The sequence below is a fragment of the Patiria miniata genome, unplaced genomic scaffold (assembly GCF_015706575.1).
Source record: "Patiria miniata isolate m_02_andy unplaced genomic scaffold, ASM1570657v1 HiC_scaffold_30, whole genome shotgun sequence".
NCBI lineage: Eukaryota > Metazoa > Echinodermata > Asteroidea > Valvatida > Asterinidae > Patiria > Patiria miniata.
This window is the reverse complement of record NW_024037070.1, coordinates 1,395,845-1,415,209: the sequence shown is the minus strand read 5'-3', so window position 1 is coordinate 1,415,209 and position 19,365 is coordinate 1,395,845. Positions and strand designations below refer to the sequence as shown.

At 43.7% G+C, this 19,365-nt stretch overlaps 1 protein-coding gene across 1 annotated transcript in view; it reads left to right on the top strand.

Annotated features, from left to right (window-relative positions):
- The window catches only part of LOC119739050 (centriolin-like), a gene marked incomplete at its 5' end in the record, with an annotated part of 101,267 nt that extends 83,967 nt beyond the window's left edge, over positions 1 to 17,300 (top strand). The window contains 2 exon segments of the mRNA XM_038213884.1: positions 11,500 to 11,714; positions 16,932 to 17,300. Coding sequence (XP_038069812.1) covers positions 11,500 to 11,714; positions 16,932 to 17,300 — 584 coding nt within the window.
- Between the last annotated feature and the right edge of the window lie 2,065 nt (positions 17,301 to 19,365).

Below are 19,365 nucleotides of genomic sequence, written 5' to 3'. Positions count from 1 at the left end.
CCTGTTGCTGAAACATCCCTTATCCCTTAGCAACCCAGTTTGCAACATTGCAAGTCAACAACAAGCCAACGATTAATCTGACACAGCATGTCGAGGATGGGCTCCAAAAGGACAAATAAGTAGAGTATTTTTTTCGATTTTTCGGCCGCATAATGATACTGTAAACCAACACCGCCTCCTGAAAAAGATCAAGGAGTTGACCGAAATACCTGGCATTTACAGATCTTATCGGTCCCCTTCTCAAAGACAGATGCTTCCTTGTTGTTCTGAAAAAAAAAACCAAACAAACAAATTCCTGGCGACGGCAACAAAACGGCCTACCTCAAGGCAGTGTGCTAGCTCCGTTGCTGTATAACGTCTATACAAATCACCAACCGATAAGCCAGGACACTGAGCATTTCATCTACGCGGACAATGTTTGTGTTACATCTCAAGAGATTCCGTTTGAAGCCATAGAAGCAAAACTTACCTCAGCACTTGGCCGTCTCTATACTATTGAGCGCAATCACCTCCGTGCCAATCTCGCTAAGACCCAAGTCTGCTCGTTCCATCTCAGGAACGTAATAACCACGAAGCCAACCGACCACTTAACATCGAACGGTCCGGAACACCATTGGCCCATTGTAGGCATCCTGTCTACCTTGGAGTGACCCTCTATTGTATCCTGTCATTCAAGGAGCCCCTCAAAAAAATAACACAAATCCAGATTTAGTTCCCCTTAACAACATCAAACGGACATTGAACAAACTCCAAATGGGGAGTCAAACCATATACCCTAAGATCAACCACTTTGGCTCTGTGCTATTCTTGAGCACAGTATGCGTGCCCCGTCTGGGAGCTGAGAGATCAACCCATACCATAAAACCTGACCCAGCCTTAAACAACATGCAGTTTGATCACTGGATGCTTGAAACCCACCAACACAAGTAATTTGCACCTTCTTGCTGGCATTCCCCCTCCGGATAACCGAAGGGAAGTTGCCAGCCGAGCTAAGATATTTCCAAAGTGATAAATAATGAGCGTCACCTCCTCCAAGGGCGGCAAGCTTTGGCACAAAGGTTGAAGTCAAGAAAAGCTTCCTCAGCCATGTCCACTCCCTCTTAACATCCAGGGGAGAGGCCAGACTCCAACTCTGGAAGCAAAGACTGGGAAGCAACCGCCCCACCGATTTTCATGGCAATAACACCGGCGGGAAACCTTTCAACAGGTGCTACATCGACATGGGTTCAATGGAAAACTATCAACCGCTTGAGAACTAGGACTGGCAGATCACAGACCGCCTTAATCAAGTGGAGCTACAAAAGTGGATCAGTTGCATGTGGTTGTGGAGAGGCAGAGCATACCATATACCATGCCCTCGTCTGTTTGGGGCTCAATGAAAATGCGAAAAACTGTGTCAGCCGGTGGGAAACATATTGATTACTTTGAAGAAATGCAAAGAACAATCGAGAGTTCAGCCCCAACCTTCTGGAGTGGTTGTGTGTTGTTCTCTGCTCACAATCACTGGTGCACCTTATTCCAGCCTGATACACTACTCGCTTTGTGTGCTGCATTGTTGGGTTTTAATGGCTTTTTAATACATGATTTCTGGTTTCCCTCCACATTTTAAATGGTAAAATAATGTTCTTGTACTTATTTCTAGTAATATGTTTTCATGTTGGTAATCATACACTCGCTTAGTTTCTGATTGCTTAGTGTATGACTGATTTCCTGTCTGTTTATGAAGGTGTGTTTCTTTGTCGGCTTCCTGTTATAGTCTGTCGTTTCCTTGTTGGGGTGTCTGTCTGTTTGTTTTGGTCTGTTTGTTTGATTGTCTTTCCTGTTTTGGTCGTTTGTCATTTGCTGGTTGTTTGTTTGTTTGATGGGGGTTGTGGGGGTGTTTGTTTGTTTGTTTGTTTGCTTGCTTTTGTTTATTTGTGCGTCCTATAGTTGAACTTTGTACGGTTGGTGTTTGTCATGTTGTTTTTCTACCCGGCGTAAATTAAGTACATGTTTTAAAGTGTTTTTGACTGTAGGCTATAATAACATTTTTAAAATTTTAACTGTCAAGAATCCATTTTATCTTGTAATATAACTGGCCATATTTGAATATTAACGTTTACTTTTTCTAACCTCAGTTACATATTTATTCGAATAAGTTAATTATTGGTTTTATAGTTTATGTGATGTATTTTGTCATTTTTTATGTAGTTTAAATAACGAATCCAACCCGTTTATGGTTGCTAATAAAATGATCCTTACCTTACTGAATCCTGGGTTGGAGGAAGCCAGAGACAGTGAGGGCCAGAGATTTCTACCCGCCAAGGTTCAAAGATGGCATTGACCCAGTAAACAGGACGGTATTGGGCCAATACCGGCTTATTATGGGTTTGTTCTGGCAGTACCCATACAGTTTAAACGGTGCAATACCAGAAGTAGGCTAATGTTGGCTTGATTGCGGCAAAACGGTTAGGTGTTGACGGTACAGAGTCAGAATTGGTCCAGTGCTGGCCCTATTATGGCAAACGGTAACAATTCAGAGCCTGCATCGGGCAAGTTATAGTCTTTTTAAGGCAAACCATGTTCAGCAAGACGGCGCACAGCCTGAAGCGGGCCATTGCAAGTCCTCTTACGACAAACCATGACAAAAAGACGGTATTATGACCTGAATCGGGCCAGTGTTGGTCCCTTTACGGGAAATCATAACGGCAAGACGGTACACCACCTGAATTGGGCCGTGCCAGCCCTTTTACGGAAAACCATAATGGCAAGGAGGTACATAGTCTGAATCGGGCCAGTACCAGCCCTATTAAGTCAAACCACAACGGCAAGACGGCACCATGGGCGTCGCTAGGATTTTTTCTAGAGGGGGGGGGGGGCAAAACATACTTTTCCCAAACAATTCCTGTATTTCGCAACATATTCCGAATTTCTCAGTTTTAGAGGGGGGCAGGGACATTTTGCCCCCCAAAAAAATCATTAAATTTACACCACTATGACTTCGCGTCTCTTTTTCTTTTTTTTTTTTAAAATTCTTTTTCTTCCTTTTTTTTTTTTTTTTTTTTTTTTGGTGGCTTTTCCAGGGGGGGGGGGCGCCCAGCGCCCCCCCTTGCCCCCCCCCCTCGCGACGCCCATGGACGGCACATTGCCTGAATCGGGCCAGTGCTGGTCCTTTTACGGCAAACCAAAATGGTCAGCCTTAAATGGGCCAGTGCTGGTCTTTTACGGCAAACCAAATGGCCGCCGTAAAGTATCTGGACAAACTTACCATATGACACAATCCCAAATAGTACAGTTGAATTCCTTGACCCTGAAAATGTGTCGTTAGACACCAAAATTGTATTCCTAGTGGTTTAGAAGATGATATATTGGAAGATATAGGTTTTCAATGGCGGCCCTCTTTAAAATCCAAGATGGCCACCGCAAGGTATCCGGACAAATAAACCATTTGGCACTAACCAAAATGGTTCAGTTGCGTTCCTTGACCCTGAAAAATATATGTTTAGTAAAGCAGACTTTACAGAAGGCGGGCGGGGGTTGATAAGAGTTATTGATAGTGTTAACATCAAGACTAGAACTTTTCAGAGTTACGTCAGTTGGGCTCTGAAGGACTGTTGAAGTTGTCAAATGTGTCATGGGAATTGAAAGTGATCCTGTTGGGTACAAGAGCTAAAGGAAGGAGGAAAGGCTCAGGGATTGGGAAGAAAAGTCGCTGCAAGGACCCCCTACGCATGTAATGACGGGAAGGATGGAGAGAGTGAAAGTATTAACTTGGATGTGTAGGATGTGTGTGGGAAAGAGGAGACAGTATTTAATTTGGTTTGTGAGTGAAGTAAGATGGCCCAGTTGGAATACAAGGGGATGAACACCAAGTCAGCCAAGATGCTACTTGTTAGCTGTTTTGGTCAAGGTACATATTAACTGTCAAAACATTCAGACCTGTAGTTCTGTAGATATAGGCCTTAAATGCACCTTTATGGTGATGTCATATGTCATATGAGGACGTCATCATGACATCACTTCAATTTTCATCTATAACACACCCTGTCTAGGTATATGTACATACCAACTTTCAACCCAATCAAACTTGTAGTTCAGTAGATATAAGCCTTCAACATGTGCACCTTGAATGTAATGTTACTTGTGCTGATGTCATGAAGATGTCAATGTTCAGCAAACATCTGCAGGTGCTGGTCTATGTGTGTGCCAAATAGAAAAGCAATCGGATGCACGATGAAAACATGTAAAAATGCTATGGGAAAAGTCTGGGAAAAAATAGATCTATGTCTGTTCCATAAACATAATATATAGGCTCTTTTACATTATTTGTTTGTACATGACTTGGGTTTTCTTGGTTCCCTTATTCATATTTGTCCAAATCAATTTGGAATGTACATTCAACCAGTACTGGGACGGTATATTTCCTTCCCAACAGATACGCCTAACCGCTCAGAAATCTTCTGGTTGTGTCTTCCGCTTGGCAACCCTTAGTGACTTTCACTTCAGGGCCGTTACGTCACAGTATGCTTTCATTGGCCCAAAATTTGTCCACAGAACCGATGATTTACTCTCTGTCTTCAACTTGTTATGAAGAAAATAAAGGGAAAAAATAAACATCATAAATCTGTTTGTAGATAATGTGTTGAGAGAAAATTGCGGGGGAGGCAAAACTGGGGTGCAAGGAAACAAGTTTTTTTTTTATGGGGGGCAAATGACTTCCCCCTCCCATGCCCCCCCCCCCCATAGCACTGCCACTGAATGAGATCCTGGGCTGATCATGTGGTCAGAGCATGGTCTGAGTGCTGGCTTGTAGTGTGGTATGGTATGTCAAGAAAACAGCTCCCGTAGGATTTTTGTGCTAAAATTGGTTTATTTGCATTTCTGGGTTCTGTTGGGTCCAATCTATCAGAAATTGATGGGGTTCAAATTTTTCGGACCCCCACCCACTTTCTGGGGGTCACCCGTTTTGGAACCCCCCCCCCCCCCAGGACAATATGTCAGTCAGTTTTTACCCCTCAGCCGAGAGGCTCGAGGGGTATTGTCATCGCCTAGGGCGTCCGTCCATCCGTGTGTCTGTGTGTGTGTGTGTCCGTTCTGACCAGACCACCCTTGTGGGGTGATGTTCCTTTCAGAACACATCACCCCACTTTTTACACAATGGAAAAACATCACCCCAGAAGGGAATCTTTAGAAAAAGGGATAATGGGAACACAATGCTATCACCCCACAAGTCCGTCTGGCTAGAACGGGCGTCCGTCCGTCCGGCCGGGTAGCTTAGTTTCCGGATGATAACTTGAGTTAGAAATGTTGTTTGGGGTTGTAACTTCGGTAGGGGGTTGCCCTTAGGAGTAGGCAAGTTGGGATTGGTTTTGAGGTCAAAAGGTCAAAGGTCAAGGTCACCATGGTGAGTTAAAGGTAAATGGTTTCCGGATGATAACTTGAGTTAGAAATGAGATTTTGGTGTCTAACTTTGGTAGAGGGTTGCCCTTGGGAGTAGGCAAGTTGGGATTGGTTTTGGGGTCAAAAGGTCAAAGGTCAAGGTCACCGTGGTGAGTTAAATGTAAATGGTTTCCGGATGATAACTTGAGTTAGAAATGAGATTTTGGTGTCTAACTTTGGTAGAGGGTTGCCCTTGGGAGTAGGCATGTTGGGATTGGTTTGGGGTCAAAAGGTCAAAGGCCAAGGTCACCATGGTGAGTTAAAGGTAAATGGTTTCAGGATGATAATTTCAGTTAGAAATGAGATTTTGATATCTAACCTTGGTAGGGGGTTGCCCTTGGGAGTAGGCATGTTGGGATTGGTTTTGGGGTCAAAAGGTCAAAGGTCAAGGTCACCGTGGTGAGTTAAATGTAAATGTGGAAAACGCTTTATGATGGAGAGTCAACTGCTCTACTAGCCTTGGTTCCAGCCCTTTCAGTTCGTCAATGAAGACGGAGCAGATCTCGCAAGGGAGACAGGAGACATTGGGTTCTTGAGGTACACAGGGAGGCATCCGTTAGCCATACAACCTGCTGGTGAAAAAGCTGCCATTTCGGCAAAAAGTCCAAGATCTACTCAAAGAAGAACCGTAACTGCCCTCGAAGAGAGTCCTGGAAGCAATGGTTTAGCAGTAGGGCGGGTGTTGGTAGATGTACGAGGTTCCAGAGTGCCAGTTCAGTTGCGTAATATGTCTGGTCACATTGTAAAACTCAGACGAAATCGCCGGTAGCGACCCTGTCGTGTGTCACAAAGTTGGTCCCTCAGCTGCAGATGTGTTTAACCAGGGTGATGTTGTAATGATGGAACAAGCTGTCAAGGGTCCCAGTACCTTCCCAGATGTTGACCTCAGTTGTGCAGCTTTATCCCCAACCAAGAAGGCAGCCATGGAGATACTCCTTACCCAAAACAGGGATGTGTTCTCAACAAGCTCCTTGAACGTCGGTTCCACCAGCACCGCAGAGCATGAAATCCCACTGAGTGATCCAACCCCCTTCAGACTACCCATATCTAGCTAATCCCCCCCCCTCGCAGTTCCAAGAAGTTAGAAGCCATATATATAAGAGCTGAGACAGGCAGGTGTGATACATCCCAGCCAGAGTCCTAATATACATCCCCAAATTGTAGTTGTGCAGAAGAAGGATGGAAAGATTCGTTTGTGCATTGACTACCTCCGGCTGAACTCGAAGACCATACGGGACGCCTACCCCCACCACGTATAGTCAAAGCACTCGATGCCCTGGGAAAGGCAACATATTTATCTTGCCTTGATCTAACGTCCAGCTACCACCAGGTCAAGATGGCTACAAAAGACCAGCAGAAGACAGCTTTCACCTCACCGATGGGGCTATTTGAGTTTAGCTGAAGCCCTTCGGACTCGTGAACGCGCCAGCTACATTTCAGAGGTTGATGTCAACTGTTTTTGGTGACATGGCGTTTGAGAGTCTGCTCATCTACCTGATTGACATCATTGCCTTCAGCACCATGATGGAGGAGCACGTGGAGCGTCTCAGCAAAGTGTTTGCTAGGTTATGAGAGCACGGGCTAAAGTTGAAAGCGTCAAAATGTCAACTCTTCAGAACCAGTGTGCACTATCTGGGTCACGAAGTGTCAGCGGAGGGAATCACCAAAGATCCTGGGAAGGTTTCGGCAGTGAAGAATTGGCATATCCCGAAATGCAAGAAGGATGTCAGGAGTTTTCTGGGGATCACCGCTTATTACCGAAGGTTTGTTCACCAGTATGCAAAGATTGCAGCTCCCCTTTTGCACTGATCGGAGGCAAGCTGAACACCAGAGATCCACCCTTTGCATGGACAGAAGGATGTCAAGAAGCATTCACCAACCCGATCACCGGATTAACCTCTGCACCAATACTGGCATATGCCGACTACACTCTTCCATTCTCGGTTCAGACTGATGACTCCCTTGACGGTTTTGGTGCAGTGCTAACTCAGGAGCAAGGTGGGAAAGAAAGGGTAACTGCCTGCACGAGCCGGACCCTAACTCCATCTGAAGCAAGAAATCCTGCCTACAAGTTGAAATTTAAAGCGCTTCATTGGGCTGTTACCAACAAATTTAGAGATTACCTGTATGGCAACCAGGTGACAGCAGTGACTGACAATAATCCCTTGACCTACCGGTACATGATTCCATGGGCCACGCCAAAGACAGATACTTCTGGCCAGAAATGTATTCTGAAGTGAAGAGGTACATCACAAAATGCAGACGATGCGCACTCCGCAAGACACCAGACAAGAAGACGAGCAGGTCTGCAGAGCATCAATTTTTTAGGTTTGGAGACTTCCAAGGGAGAGTACGAACACATACTGGTCATCACAGACCACTACACCCGATATTCTCAAGCCTATCCTACTAGAAAGGCAAGGACTGTGGCACGAGTTCTATGGGAGAAATTCATCTCCAACTATGGAATCCCAGAACGACTCCACTGCGACCGGGAGGGGTCAGAAAATGTGAACCCCATCATTTTCTCACAGTCTGGTCCCTATTGAAGCCAAAACAGCAAACAAAATCAATTTTAGCAAAACATCCTACGGGAGTACATGCCATACCAAGTTTTTAGGGGGTCAAAACTGAAGTGACCCCCCCCCTTCCCAGGGAAGTGAGGGAGGGGTCAGAAAATTTGAACCCCATCATTTTCTCACAGTCTGGTCCCTATTGAAGCCAAAACAGCAAAAATAATCAATTTTAGCATAAAAATCCTACGGGAGTGCATGCGATACCGCACTATTGCCCCCAAACCTATTGGGAACTATTGCTCTGCAATTGTGACTGTTTGCCCAGGTTTCGGGATGGTTCTTCAATTTCCAGTTGGACCGTCCTCACACACCACCTCCAAGGCATGTATGTTTCACAAACCGATTGGACCGTCCTCACACACCACCTCCAAGGCATGTATGTTTCACAAACCGATTGGACCGTCCTCACACACCACCTCCGAAGCATGTATGTTTCACAAACCGATTGGACCGTCCTCAAACACCACCTCCGAGGCATGTATGTTTCACAAACCCATTGGACCGTCCTCACACACCACCTCCGAGGCATGTATGTTTCACAAACCGATTGGACCGTCCTCACACACCACCTCCGAGGCATGTATGTTTCACAAACCGATTGGACCATCCTCAAACACCACCTCCGAGGCATGTATGTTTCACAAACCGATTGGACCGTCCTCACACACCACCTCCGAGACATGTATGTTTCACAAACCGATTGGACCGTCTTCACACACCACCTCCGAGGCATGTGTGTTTCACAAACCGATTAGACCGGCCTCACACACCACCTCTGAGGCATGTATGTTTCACAAACTGATTGGACCGTCCTCACACACCACCTCTGAGGCATGTATGTTTCTCAAACCTCGCAACGGACATTCTCCTCCGTCGTGAGATCTTGGGTGGGTCTGCAAGCTCACTTTGGTCCCTGTTTGAACCTCTAGACCAGGCTACTGTTCTTAATGCTTCCTTGAGAACAGTTTTCCTCCTGACGGCAGCTACAGTGCACCGCATGAGTGAACTCCACACCCTGGCCATAGGTCAAGGACAATTGTGTTGGGAGCCTGGCGGGGTCCAACTGATTCCCCATCGATATTTCCTCTCGAAGAACCAGTCGGGATATTCTCCCCACCTGACATCTTCGTTCCTGACTTAAAGTCTTTCTGCTCTGTCCCAGAGGACAAGCTCTGGTGTCCTATCCGGACCCGCGAGTGGTGCCTCCATCAGACTGCACCGCTCTGCTGTGACCACGACTCTGTTCATAACTACGGTTTCACCACATCCTCCAGCAATACAATCACTCGCTGGGTCATGACTGTCACATGACTCGTATCATCTGACTGGCTTATCCCGAACAGAGTACAGGCCCAAGAAGTTTGCAACTTGACGACCTCTTTGGCCTCTTTTTGAAAGGAGTGGCCCTTGCACCTCCTGTTACTTCAGGGATGTGCTGCAAGCTGACAGCAGAACTGTCGTGCAGCCCTCTCTACTGCCTCATCAGTGGCGCAACCGGATCCAGTTGTTCCTCCGCTGGTGCCCTGCAGTACCGACCAGTGACGGCTTACCCGATTATATTAACAGCCAATTCCTCTGGTTTACTTTAGTGGGTTTTTCTGTTGGCTTTGGGCTCACGCTTCGTTGTGGCCTGCCTTACACATAGTACAGTCATATGTCGTATGCACACCCACCTACCTAAAACAGTGCTATTCTGCATATGTAGTAATAATCTACGGGTTAGTAGAGGGCAGAAGAATCTCCACCCCCCACGCAGGTGTTTTTACTTGAGAATACTTACCTGCAGAGTGCCCACCCACCTCCCCACTCTCACGTACGCATTCACTTACGCACCTTACACTCGAGATAAGAGGAAGTTTGGCGGGCGGGCCACAATGTACTGTGAGTAATTAATCTTAGCGAATCGCTAGCACCCTCTAGGGAATAACGCATATGTAGTAATACTCTAAAGGAAAGTATTCGCTAGTAGAATCGGCCCACACCTTTGTGGAGGGGGGGGGGGATTTCTATTGTTCCTCATCATCGATCTTCTGTTTTTGCCACAGCTGCCGTTGGTTTTCCTTGATTTTCCTCCAGCCCTCGAGTAATCGAAGATGCTTTGCATGTGTCTCCTCAATTTACACAATAAACATGCACAAATAACTGTGGGGACTACACACATGTTGTCCCATGGTACTATGGGGACCAAAGACGGTATGGGGATGGCAGAAAGTCCCCATAACTCAGTCCTTATTTCCCTAACAATAAAAATCTTCCCCATATGCAGTGATGGCATTGTCCTGGCAATTGTCTAGCATTATGAAGGGGAAATAAATGTATGACTGCAAATTTCTTGGTAAATTTAACAGTTAATTTTTTTTTCCTGGGTTGTATTTGGAAAGAGAGGTCATTAATTGTCTTCACTACACTCCCAATGCTACTGAAAAGTTTAGCTTTACATTTACAGCATTAGCTTCCGATTCGGCAATGTCCACTGCAGTAAAATACTATTAAAGTCATTCTATACTGACGTGGATGTGTATGGGCAAACAATGGTGGTATTCATGTAACAGATTAAATGCAACAATCCATGTTTATGCAGAATTTGTGTGTATGAGCACATTTCCATAATTTCCCTATTAAAACCCATCACTGTTGTTTCACTCAAGAGTTGTCAGGGGTTATCCCTGTATGTAGGCCATGTATTCTAGGTTAATCCTCATTGTCACTGTTGTGTTTGTTGGTCAATAAAATGGTAATAAAGAAACACAAACGGGGATACTTTTCAGTTGGTGTTCGCTTGTATTGATTGTAAGACCAAGCCATGCTTTTATTGAGTCACAGCCATTATTACTCAACACATTACCTCTAAAGGGATTTATGTGACAGTGCCATATGTGACAAATAATGGTGTACATTTGCCTCATCTTTCGTATTCTTTGAAGTGACCTGTACAATTTGATATCTGAAAGTAAAATATTTCAGAAACAATTTTTGAGTCCTTTCTTTCCATAGCACTGAATGGAGCTCTCTACTTCTTTACCACTTGATATTATACAAGCAATGAATGTTTACAAGTGCAATAGTAAGAATAATTTCATGAGGTCATACATGGAATGTGCCAGGAGGCAAAGCCAAGTGGAATGGAACAATGCTATCTGTCACCGCATAAAATTATTCTTTCTATTGCAGTAATTTTAAACATTCATTATTGGTTTTAAACAACACCTGAATAAAGTTCTCTTCATCTGATCTGAGGCAACAATCATGTGACCGTCTAATGGAAGTTCCGTAGAACGGGACTTCTATTTTTACAATGAACTTGGGCTGTGCATTGAGAGGAATAATTAGTGACACATGATCAGTGACCCACCAGTTAGACAACTGTAAGTTATTGAGGCATTGTTAAATGGCATTAACAAAAAATATATTTGTGAATTTTTTCAGTTTTCAGTTACAGATATTTGCCATAAATTTGGATTGTTTTTGCAATTGATATACTCAATAATGACTTATTCTATTACAGCTGCTCAACCTTCTGTACGTGATTATGATATTGAACATTTGCTCCGAGAGATTGAAAGACTGAACTATGCACTACAGCAGCAGGAGAAGCACATGTCAACCCAGGGGCTCCTACAGTTTGGGGATCAACCTATAAATAACCTTAGACCCACCTTTGTTGGTGACCTGCAAGCAGGGTTGCATCCTATTCCGTATACATACACTTCACCTGAGCAGGTAAAAAAAAATTGACCACACCTTCCACATTGATAATTTGGGTTTGAATCCATCAAGACTTGTGATATCATTTGCTTTCAGTGCTCACACAAATCTGGGATCCAGGGGAGGGGGCCAATGGGGGCAGGGCGGGGTGAGGGGACCACAGGGGCACCTTCGCCCAGTAAATATTTTTAAAAATAGAGAGATGATAGAGAGAGAAAGAGAGGGAGGGGTAGGGTAACACCTTTAAAATACGTAATGTATAGTATGGTGCTTGCGGCAGAAGGGGGGGGGGGGGGGGAGGGGGCCATTACTTGCGCCCCCCCCCCCACTCTTAGCAGGTCCCAAATTAGTGTTTGCAATGGTGGCGGAATGGTTTTCAACCTGGGGGGGGGGGGGGGGGGGAGGGAGGGGCGGGGGGGGGGGGGGGGCGCATCACTGAAAAGGGGCACTTGCTCAGTAAAAGGCATCTTCCATCGGTGCAGTAGTGTATCCAGCATTTGGGGGGGGGGGGCCACATTCATGCAGAAATGTCGACACGTTTTTTTGTCACTGGACACTTGGCCTCCGTAAAATCAAATGGGGGCGGGGGTGCTCTTCAAAACCGGCCATTATGCAAAGTACGCATTGTGTGCCCATTTTCAGGGCGCATTGTAAGGGTTTAGAGGGGCTTGGTTGGTTTTCATATTCGTCGTTCATATCAGAACTAGTATTGCGAGGTTCCCTTGGTTCTACCCAGTTCCAATACGAGAACTGGAACCGCGAGTCCAATTTTTTTGAAAACCGGCTCTGAGTGCTGGAATCGGCTCTGATGGCCCCGGCTCCGATGCGTGCCGCAGGAATCGGCTCTACGCACGGACCCGTACCCGTAGTGCGCACCACTGGGTTCAGCGCTGTTTGCGATTCGGATTTTGCGAGCCGTGGCCGGGGTACATGTAAAAAAATCCCCAGCTCCATATGAGTCTCGAATGTACAGTTGCATGAAAATGAATTATTCCTATGCTTCATTTCTAAAACTTCTTTTTGATATCGGCGCACATGGTGAAAAATAGCCTGCCATACCTGCTAGATATATAAGCGGACCGCCCATGACTCGTTCGAATCAGCCGGGGTAAATTTGTACACGGGGCCGGCCGGCTCCGTCGGAGCCGATTCCAGCACTCGACCGGTTCCACGTGTTCATTGAAAGCAAGGTACCAGTGTATATGTAGCGTGTGCTTGTGCTGTGCAGTGAATCGTTATTCTCGGCTGCATGACAGTGTCGTCGCGGTAAATATTAATCATGGGAAAGAACAGAGCATATAAAGTAATAAATCTTGCAGTTTCACAGGAAAAAGACACTGTTTGAAAACAAATACATAGTAGAATGTACAGTGTATTGCACATCGAAATCCACGGAGCACAGCCTCACAAGGTGACACAGTTATTGTTTACATGTGATTTCCAGAGCTTATGTTTTTCATTGAATTTTCTGAGAGCCAGTTCCGACTCAGAACCGGTTCTTTTTTGGGAACGGCTCCAGGAAGATTGGAACAGCTCAAGCCTAATCAGAACTCTCTGTACCATTTTGGGAAGTGGTTACTGAAAAACAAACTATCAGAAATTATACGGCCAGATTTGATTTCATCTCCAAGGGGCACATTTATGCTAGAGGGGGGCCCATTTAAGAGGGGCACTTGGGTAAATCGGGGGATCGAGGGGGGGGGGGGGCAAGTATCCCCTCCAGTTCTGCGGCCCCCCGAGTGTTTGAACTGGGCAAACTTAAAAAATTTAAAAAATTTAATTCTCTAGTCTACTGTTACTGGAAATAACAGAGTTTAATTATCAATCTCAATTATCTGGAAGGCCACTATAACGAACATCGCTTTAACGAACATTTGGCTATAACAAACATCCCCTTTGGCTCCCAAAAAGGTTAATTATATTATTACGCACAATCCCCATAACGAATGACCACTATAAGGAACATTTTTTATGGCCCAATGGTGTTCGTTATAACGGCGTTCTACTGTACACTGCAGTTGCCATGGCATAAGCTGCAGCACCAGGGAGAGTGGAACATACCCCGAGAAAATTTAATATGAATGAATTGTAGGCCCCCCCCCCTACAGCGGTGTAGCTATGGGAATTTTTGAAATTAGTTTTGGTACATTGATTTCTTAAGAAAATCCCCCTCGGAATTTAGTGAAGCTGAAAAATCGCATGACTCAAAAGAGAAATATCGTGCAAAAAATTGACCTCTCTCTTCCGAAAACTTCCGTGAGGACTCATGGAACTCCATCACTCGTTCAAGCATGAACATTTATGAAATAATCGTTATCATTTTCGTTCTCACGCAAGTATGTGATGTGAAACAAACGTGATCCAACAAGGCAACCTAGGAATGATAAAAGGTCGTAAGTAACATTCGTTGTTTACCTATTACCGACTGATTTCTCATCTATTCCGAGGCAATTTTTCAGTGTTTTTGATAAACAGGTTTAATACTTTAACCCTTTAAAACAGTTTTGTACAAATACATATCCCAATAATTTTTTGACTCGCCAGCTGGGCTACTTAAAGAATAGTTTGACTAGCCCGCCTCTGTTTTGACTAGCATTTGGCTAGCGGGCTACCACTAATTTTGAACCCTGGCTATTCAGAGGAAACTGCGCGCCTCATATCTTCTACACATCAAGTAAAACATTTTTTTTTCAAGACTGCGCGATGCCTTTTCGATTTGGATTCTGGAAGCCCAGTTTTACCGCCCAAAAAACATGTATTCTTGGTAAAGAAATGAGGAAAAAATGTGTCACTTCAAGTTATTTACTTGAAACTGAATGACTTGTTATCTACTTGTGATTGATTTGTATTGTACAGGGACGGCAGAGGTGCGTACATAAAATCCTTATAAGTAACGCCACGTCAAAATCTCATCATGCTCATGTTTTAATATAAAAGGATCGATTCTACAAAAATAAACTTCAAGCACCGTGTTGTGCGTTAAATAATGACTTATATTGTTCCTGCTGACTTCCTTTTTATCTGTTGTGTCAAATTTGAAAACATTTGAACTTAAAACATAGAAGTTATGGCAACAATACTATTTTTGACCAAAAATGGGCAAAATAATAAGAAGAAAATAATGTCCTCATAACGTTAATGTGCAGTTTGGGCCAATGTGAACAAACAGATTCAGATTCAGCAGTATTGAATTAGTAAAGTTGACCTTAAGCTGACATCAAACATTTAAGACTCAAAACCATGAAAAAAAATCAGGATAAATCAAAAATGAAGGGCAAACTGCAAATTACATGCCCCCAAAAATGGGGGAGGGAGAAACTTAGATTTTCATAGTGCTGACAAGGCTAAAAACTAGGCTAAGGACAGTTGCAATGTTGCTCTTCTGTTTTAGTTTTTACTTTGATTCAATAACACTGATTTCAAATTGAATTCAGTGGGTAATTAAATGAAATGTTCAAGCATTTTCTTCTGCTCATATAGTAATCATTGATAAACTAAACTTTTAATGTTGCTGAAACATTGAGGTATGCATAGTAACCAACAGAAAGCAGCCTTACAACAATTTACAAATTATGTCCTACAAAATGAGCAAATCAGTTTTCCGAAATAAAACGGATAAAATGGACATAAAAGGGGCAGATCAGGGGCAGATCCAAGGGGGGGGGGTACAGGCCTGAGAGTTTTTTTTATGTCCAAGTGACCTAAGTTCATTTTTATTGTAAAACGTTCGTGAAAAGGGCTTTTGCAAATCAGTGCTGAAATGTGGACAGGTTTTTTCTCCGGACACTCGACCTCCGTAGAAATGAAAAGTGTGTGTGGGTTTGTTTATGGTGTAATTCGAGGACACACATACATGTGCAACATCATCGGTGAATTGAGGACAGGAACCAAATCGAGGATGACCTCGATTAGAAACTTGTACAAAACAAATGAGAGATGTTGTCAAAAAGTTAAGAGTATAAACAAAGGAAAAGGGAAGGGAGAGGAACAAAAGAAAATCCTTGATTTACACCTAAACAAACGTGTATGTGTGTGGAGGGGGTATTCACATCACACAATAATGCACACTATCGGACCAAAACAAATGTGCAAATACCTCCCTTACCCAACGCTCACTATGCCTCTGTGTCTGATTGTTTCGGACAGGCAGACATATAGGCAATAGTTATTACTATAATTGTCATAATTAATAATGGGCCCAGACCCCACGCCAAAGGGCTTTGTGATCTGCGCTCGCATGTGTCAGTCCTTGAAAAATGCATCTTTGCTATTATTTAACCCAGGTTGGAATATCGGTTCCAGCACCCCCTGGCAAAAATATTTACTAAATCACTTGCCGTTTGCTCAAAATGAGATGGCTTCAAAAGTGCTTTGCCCCCACTTTAAAGGGAAGATACAACATTTACAAACATAAAAAAATGAAACGATCACATTATCACAAAATATCTCACTGGATTGTTAGGGAATGGCAGTCTAAAGCATCCTGTTAAATCGTAGCTGCTGGTGTGCTGACATTTTCAAGAAAAATTGTATTTTTCCAACGTTGGTTGGCCGACCAGCATTGGAGAAAGCTGTTTTTTTTTATTCCGCATTTTGTTTGCAATTGATTACACACCTGTGAAGGAGTACAAGCCTGCTAGACTGATTCTCTGACCTTACAATTCCCCGAGGTCTATACATTGCTCAGTTCGCTTGCAAACCCCATTTTGGGTATGCCCCTCATCTAACGAAATTCTGGATCCAAAATCCATGCTTAGTATCAATGGAACTTTCTTCCCATCTCTAAAACAAAACAAATTTTCATTGTTATTACTCAGTTTCTTTGTATATGGGTGACCACAAGTGTGGAATTATCCATAGTAGGCGTCAGATTATTAAATGGTATGTTGTTTAATAAAATCTCTGTTATGAGTTGTTCCTTTATTTTTGCAATTATGGCATATGCCACCCATACTTTCATCATCATCATCTTTCTTCAGTACCCCCACATAGGACATAGCTTGCCTACCGCGCCTCTTCCTGCCATGTTTTGGGCTCCCACAGAACCATCTAATGGGCTGTGAGATCAGGGTGGCACTGACAGTGCCCCGCGAGTCACACCCATACGTTGCTAACTACTTTTTGGTAAAAAAAACAAAGTCTGGATGTGGTGTAGCAAAATACAGGTCCGTAAAAACAAATGGAATTAAAATCCCTTCTGTAAACTATTCTTATTGCACTGTTCTATTGCAGCCTACAGGAAAAGCTGCGGACCATTTGCAATCCCAAACTTCACCCATCCGTACATATCAGCAATACCTATCACCAGCCTCTACCCATAACACAGTTCAAGACTTCCCAACAAACCAACCAACAGATCAACAGCAAGAATTCCCGCAATCCTCTGGACATACAAGGCCTGGTAGGATATTATCCAGTGTTGCTTCAATGATGCAACCAGTTGGTAACACATATGGACAACAACAGGCTGCAGATACCCAGACAAGTTATGTACATGTCCCTGTTCTGCTGGCTAATGCCCAAACATTTGGAACTACAGAAGTACAGCAGCAAGTGGCATTGTACCAGGAACAAAAGGTGGGCTACAACTTTATATTATAATTATTTGATGAAACCTCGTACACATTAATGTTGAATGCACTTCTGTCATCTGTCATCATGGTTATTTAAATGATTTAAAGTGTCATTTAAGTAATTAAAATATCACTAGATATTTTTTGTGTGTTACACATTAAACCCAAATACCTAAAAACTCTGTTTATCTCGAGGGGGGGGGGGGTCTTAGCATATTTTAAATGGGGGCGCTGTTCAAATCAATTACTCAAACTATATTACAAAATAGTGTACAAATACCCCCTAACCCAACTAGTCTGAGTATCACCCGCTATCCACGGAGCAAGTCTCCTGTATATCGTCTGATATGTCTAGACATGCAGATAAATGCAAGCCACGCGCCAGCCAATCGGAGTCGACTTTACTTAATTGTGATGTCATTTCATTCCTAAATTGGTCAATGATTGGTCAATTCGAATGCACTGTTTTGTAATACAACAACAGCTGGGCACGATATCGCGTAAAATGATACAGAGCACGTGAGACATTTTTTGTAACCATTATGTACGACACGCAACGGGGTGACTGACTGAAGACCCGATATTGTTGGTGTACCCTAACATGGCGTGGCCCCTAACATGGCGCATGTTTATTTTTCGCCTGTAGGGCCTAGCTAGAGCAAAAGTTTTAACTGAAATTTCACAGAAACTGAAATTTCATCAAGTTCTTAACACTCCGGTTCATAAATAACGAGTTTATCTACCCGTTACAAAGTTAGAAGAAAAATTTATTTCGGCGTGATTTTCCAATTTTATTTTGAAGTGCACAGTGAACCCTTTGAAAATGTTCCCAAAAAATTAGAAAATAATTTTCTGACAAACTTCTAGTTGGGTGTGAAAGTAGACATAAATATGGTTTATCAGAATACATTTACAGAAATTCTTAAATGTTTATTTCGATTTTCGGAGATTTTTTCAAGCGCGCTACGTTGTGGAACACTCAGCCGATTTGTGCCCAATTTTTGGATGCCACCGTTTTTGAACTTCGGATAAAATTTCATGACATCGAAATTATTCACAGAGGTTATAAATAGCAAGCATTAATAGGCTAAAAGTACCAGTATTTTACTGAATGAAATTGAAGTTTGTCAACAAAGAAGTTTGGCGACACTGATGTGGAAAGTTGGGGTAAACGTTGGAGTGTGCCACGTTAGGGAACACCACTATATAGAGAGTGGCCGCTGATTGGTCAAAATCTAGGAGGTCAAGAGGCGGAGTCTTGCCTAATTAATCGGCGAATCTGTTCACGCATTCGCCGTGGTCTATTAAATAGACTTATTTCACCGTGGTCTATTACATAGACTAATTTTGTTCACAGGCAGACTTTATTACCAGTATATTTTTGGGGGGATGTCGTAGCAGGGGATCCCCCCCCCCAGGATCCTCACCTGATATCCCTGTACTTCAAAATACCTGCACTGGTACCGGTACCGGTATGTTTAACTCAAACTTTTGTTTGGCCAGTCCATAGCAAACGTTGCCAAACAGTCACACAAAGAAACGTATAAGCAACATCCCAAAACTTTTGTCATGACTCATTACTGCCCAACGGACTTGGTCTTTTCACGTGGGGATGCAGCTTGCATGCAGCATTGTAATTGGACATCCAGCACGTAACTGCAACAAGTCCTGGCTTTTGAGTAAGCCCAAGCACTACCACTGGCCCAATTGTGGCCCGCATGTCAGCAGTCCAATCAATAGCTCTTTGCTGTGGCCATGTGACCGCATTAGAAACTGCTGAGGATGCACACGAGATAGCCCAGTTGCAAGTGGTGCACCATCTATCTATTAAATAGGACCGGCCATGCGACCGTGTCGCCATGGGCGTCGCGAGGGGGGGGCAAGGGGGGGCACTTGCCCCCCCCCCTGGAAAAGCAAAAAAAAAAAAAAAAAGGAAGAAAAAAAAAGAAAAAGAAAAAAGAAAAGAGGCGCGAAGATAAAGTGGTGTTAAATTTAATGAGTGGGGGGGGGGCAAATGTCCCTGCCCCCCTCTAAAACTGATAAATCGTGAATGGTTGAGGAAAAACAAGCATTTTTTTGCAAAAAAAATTTTT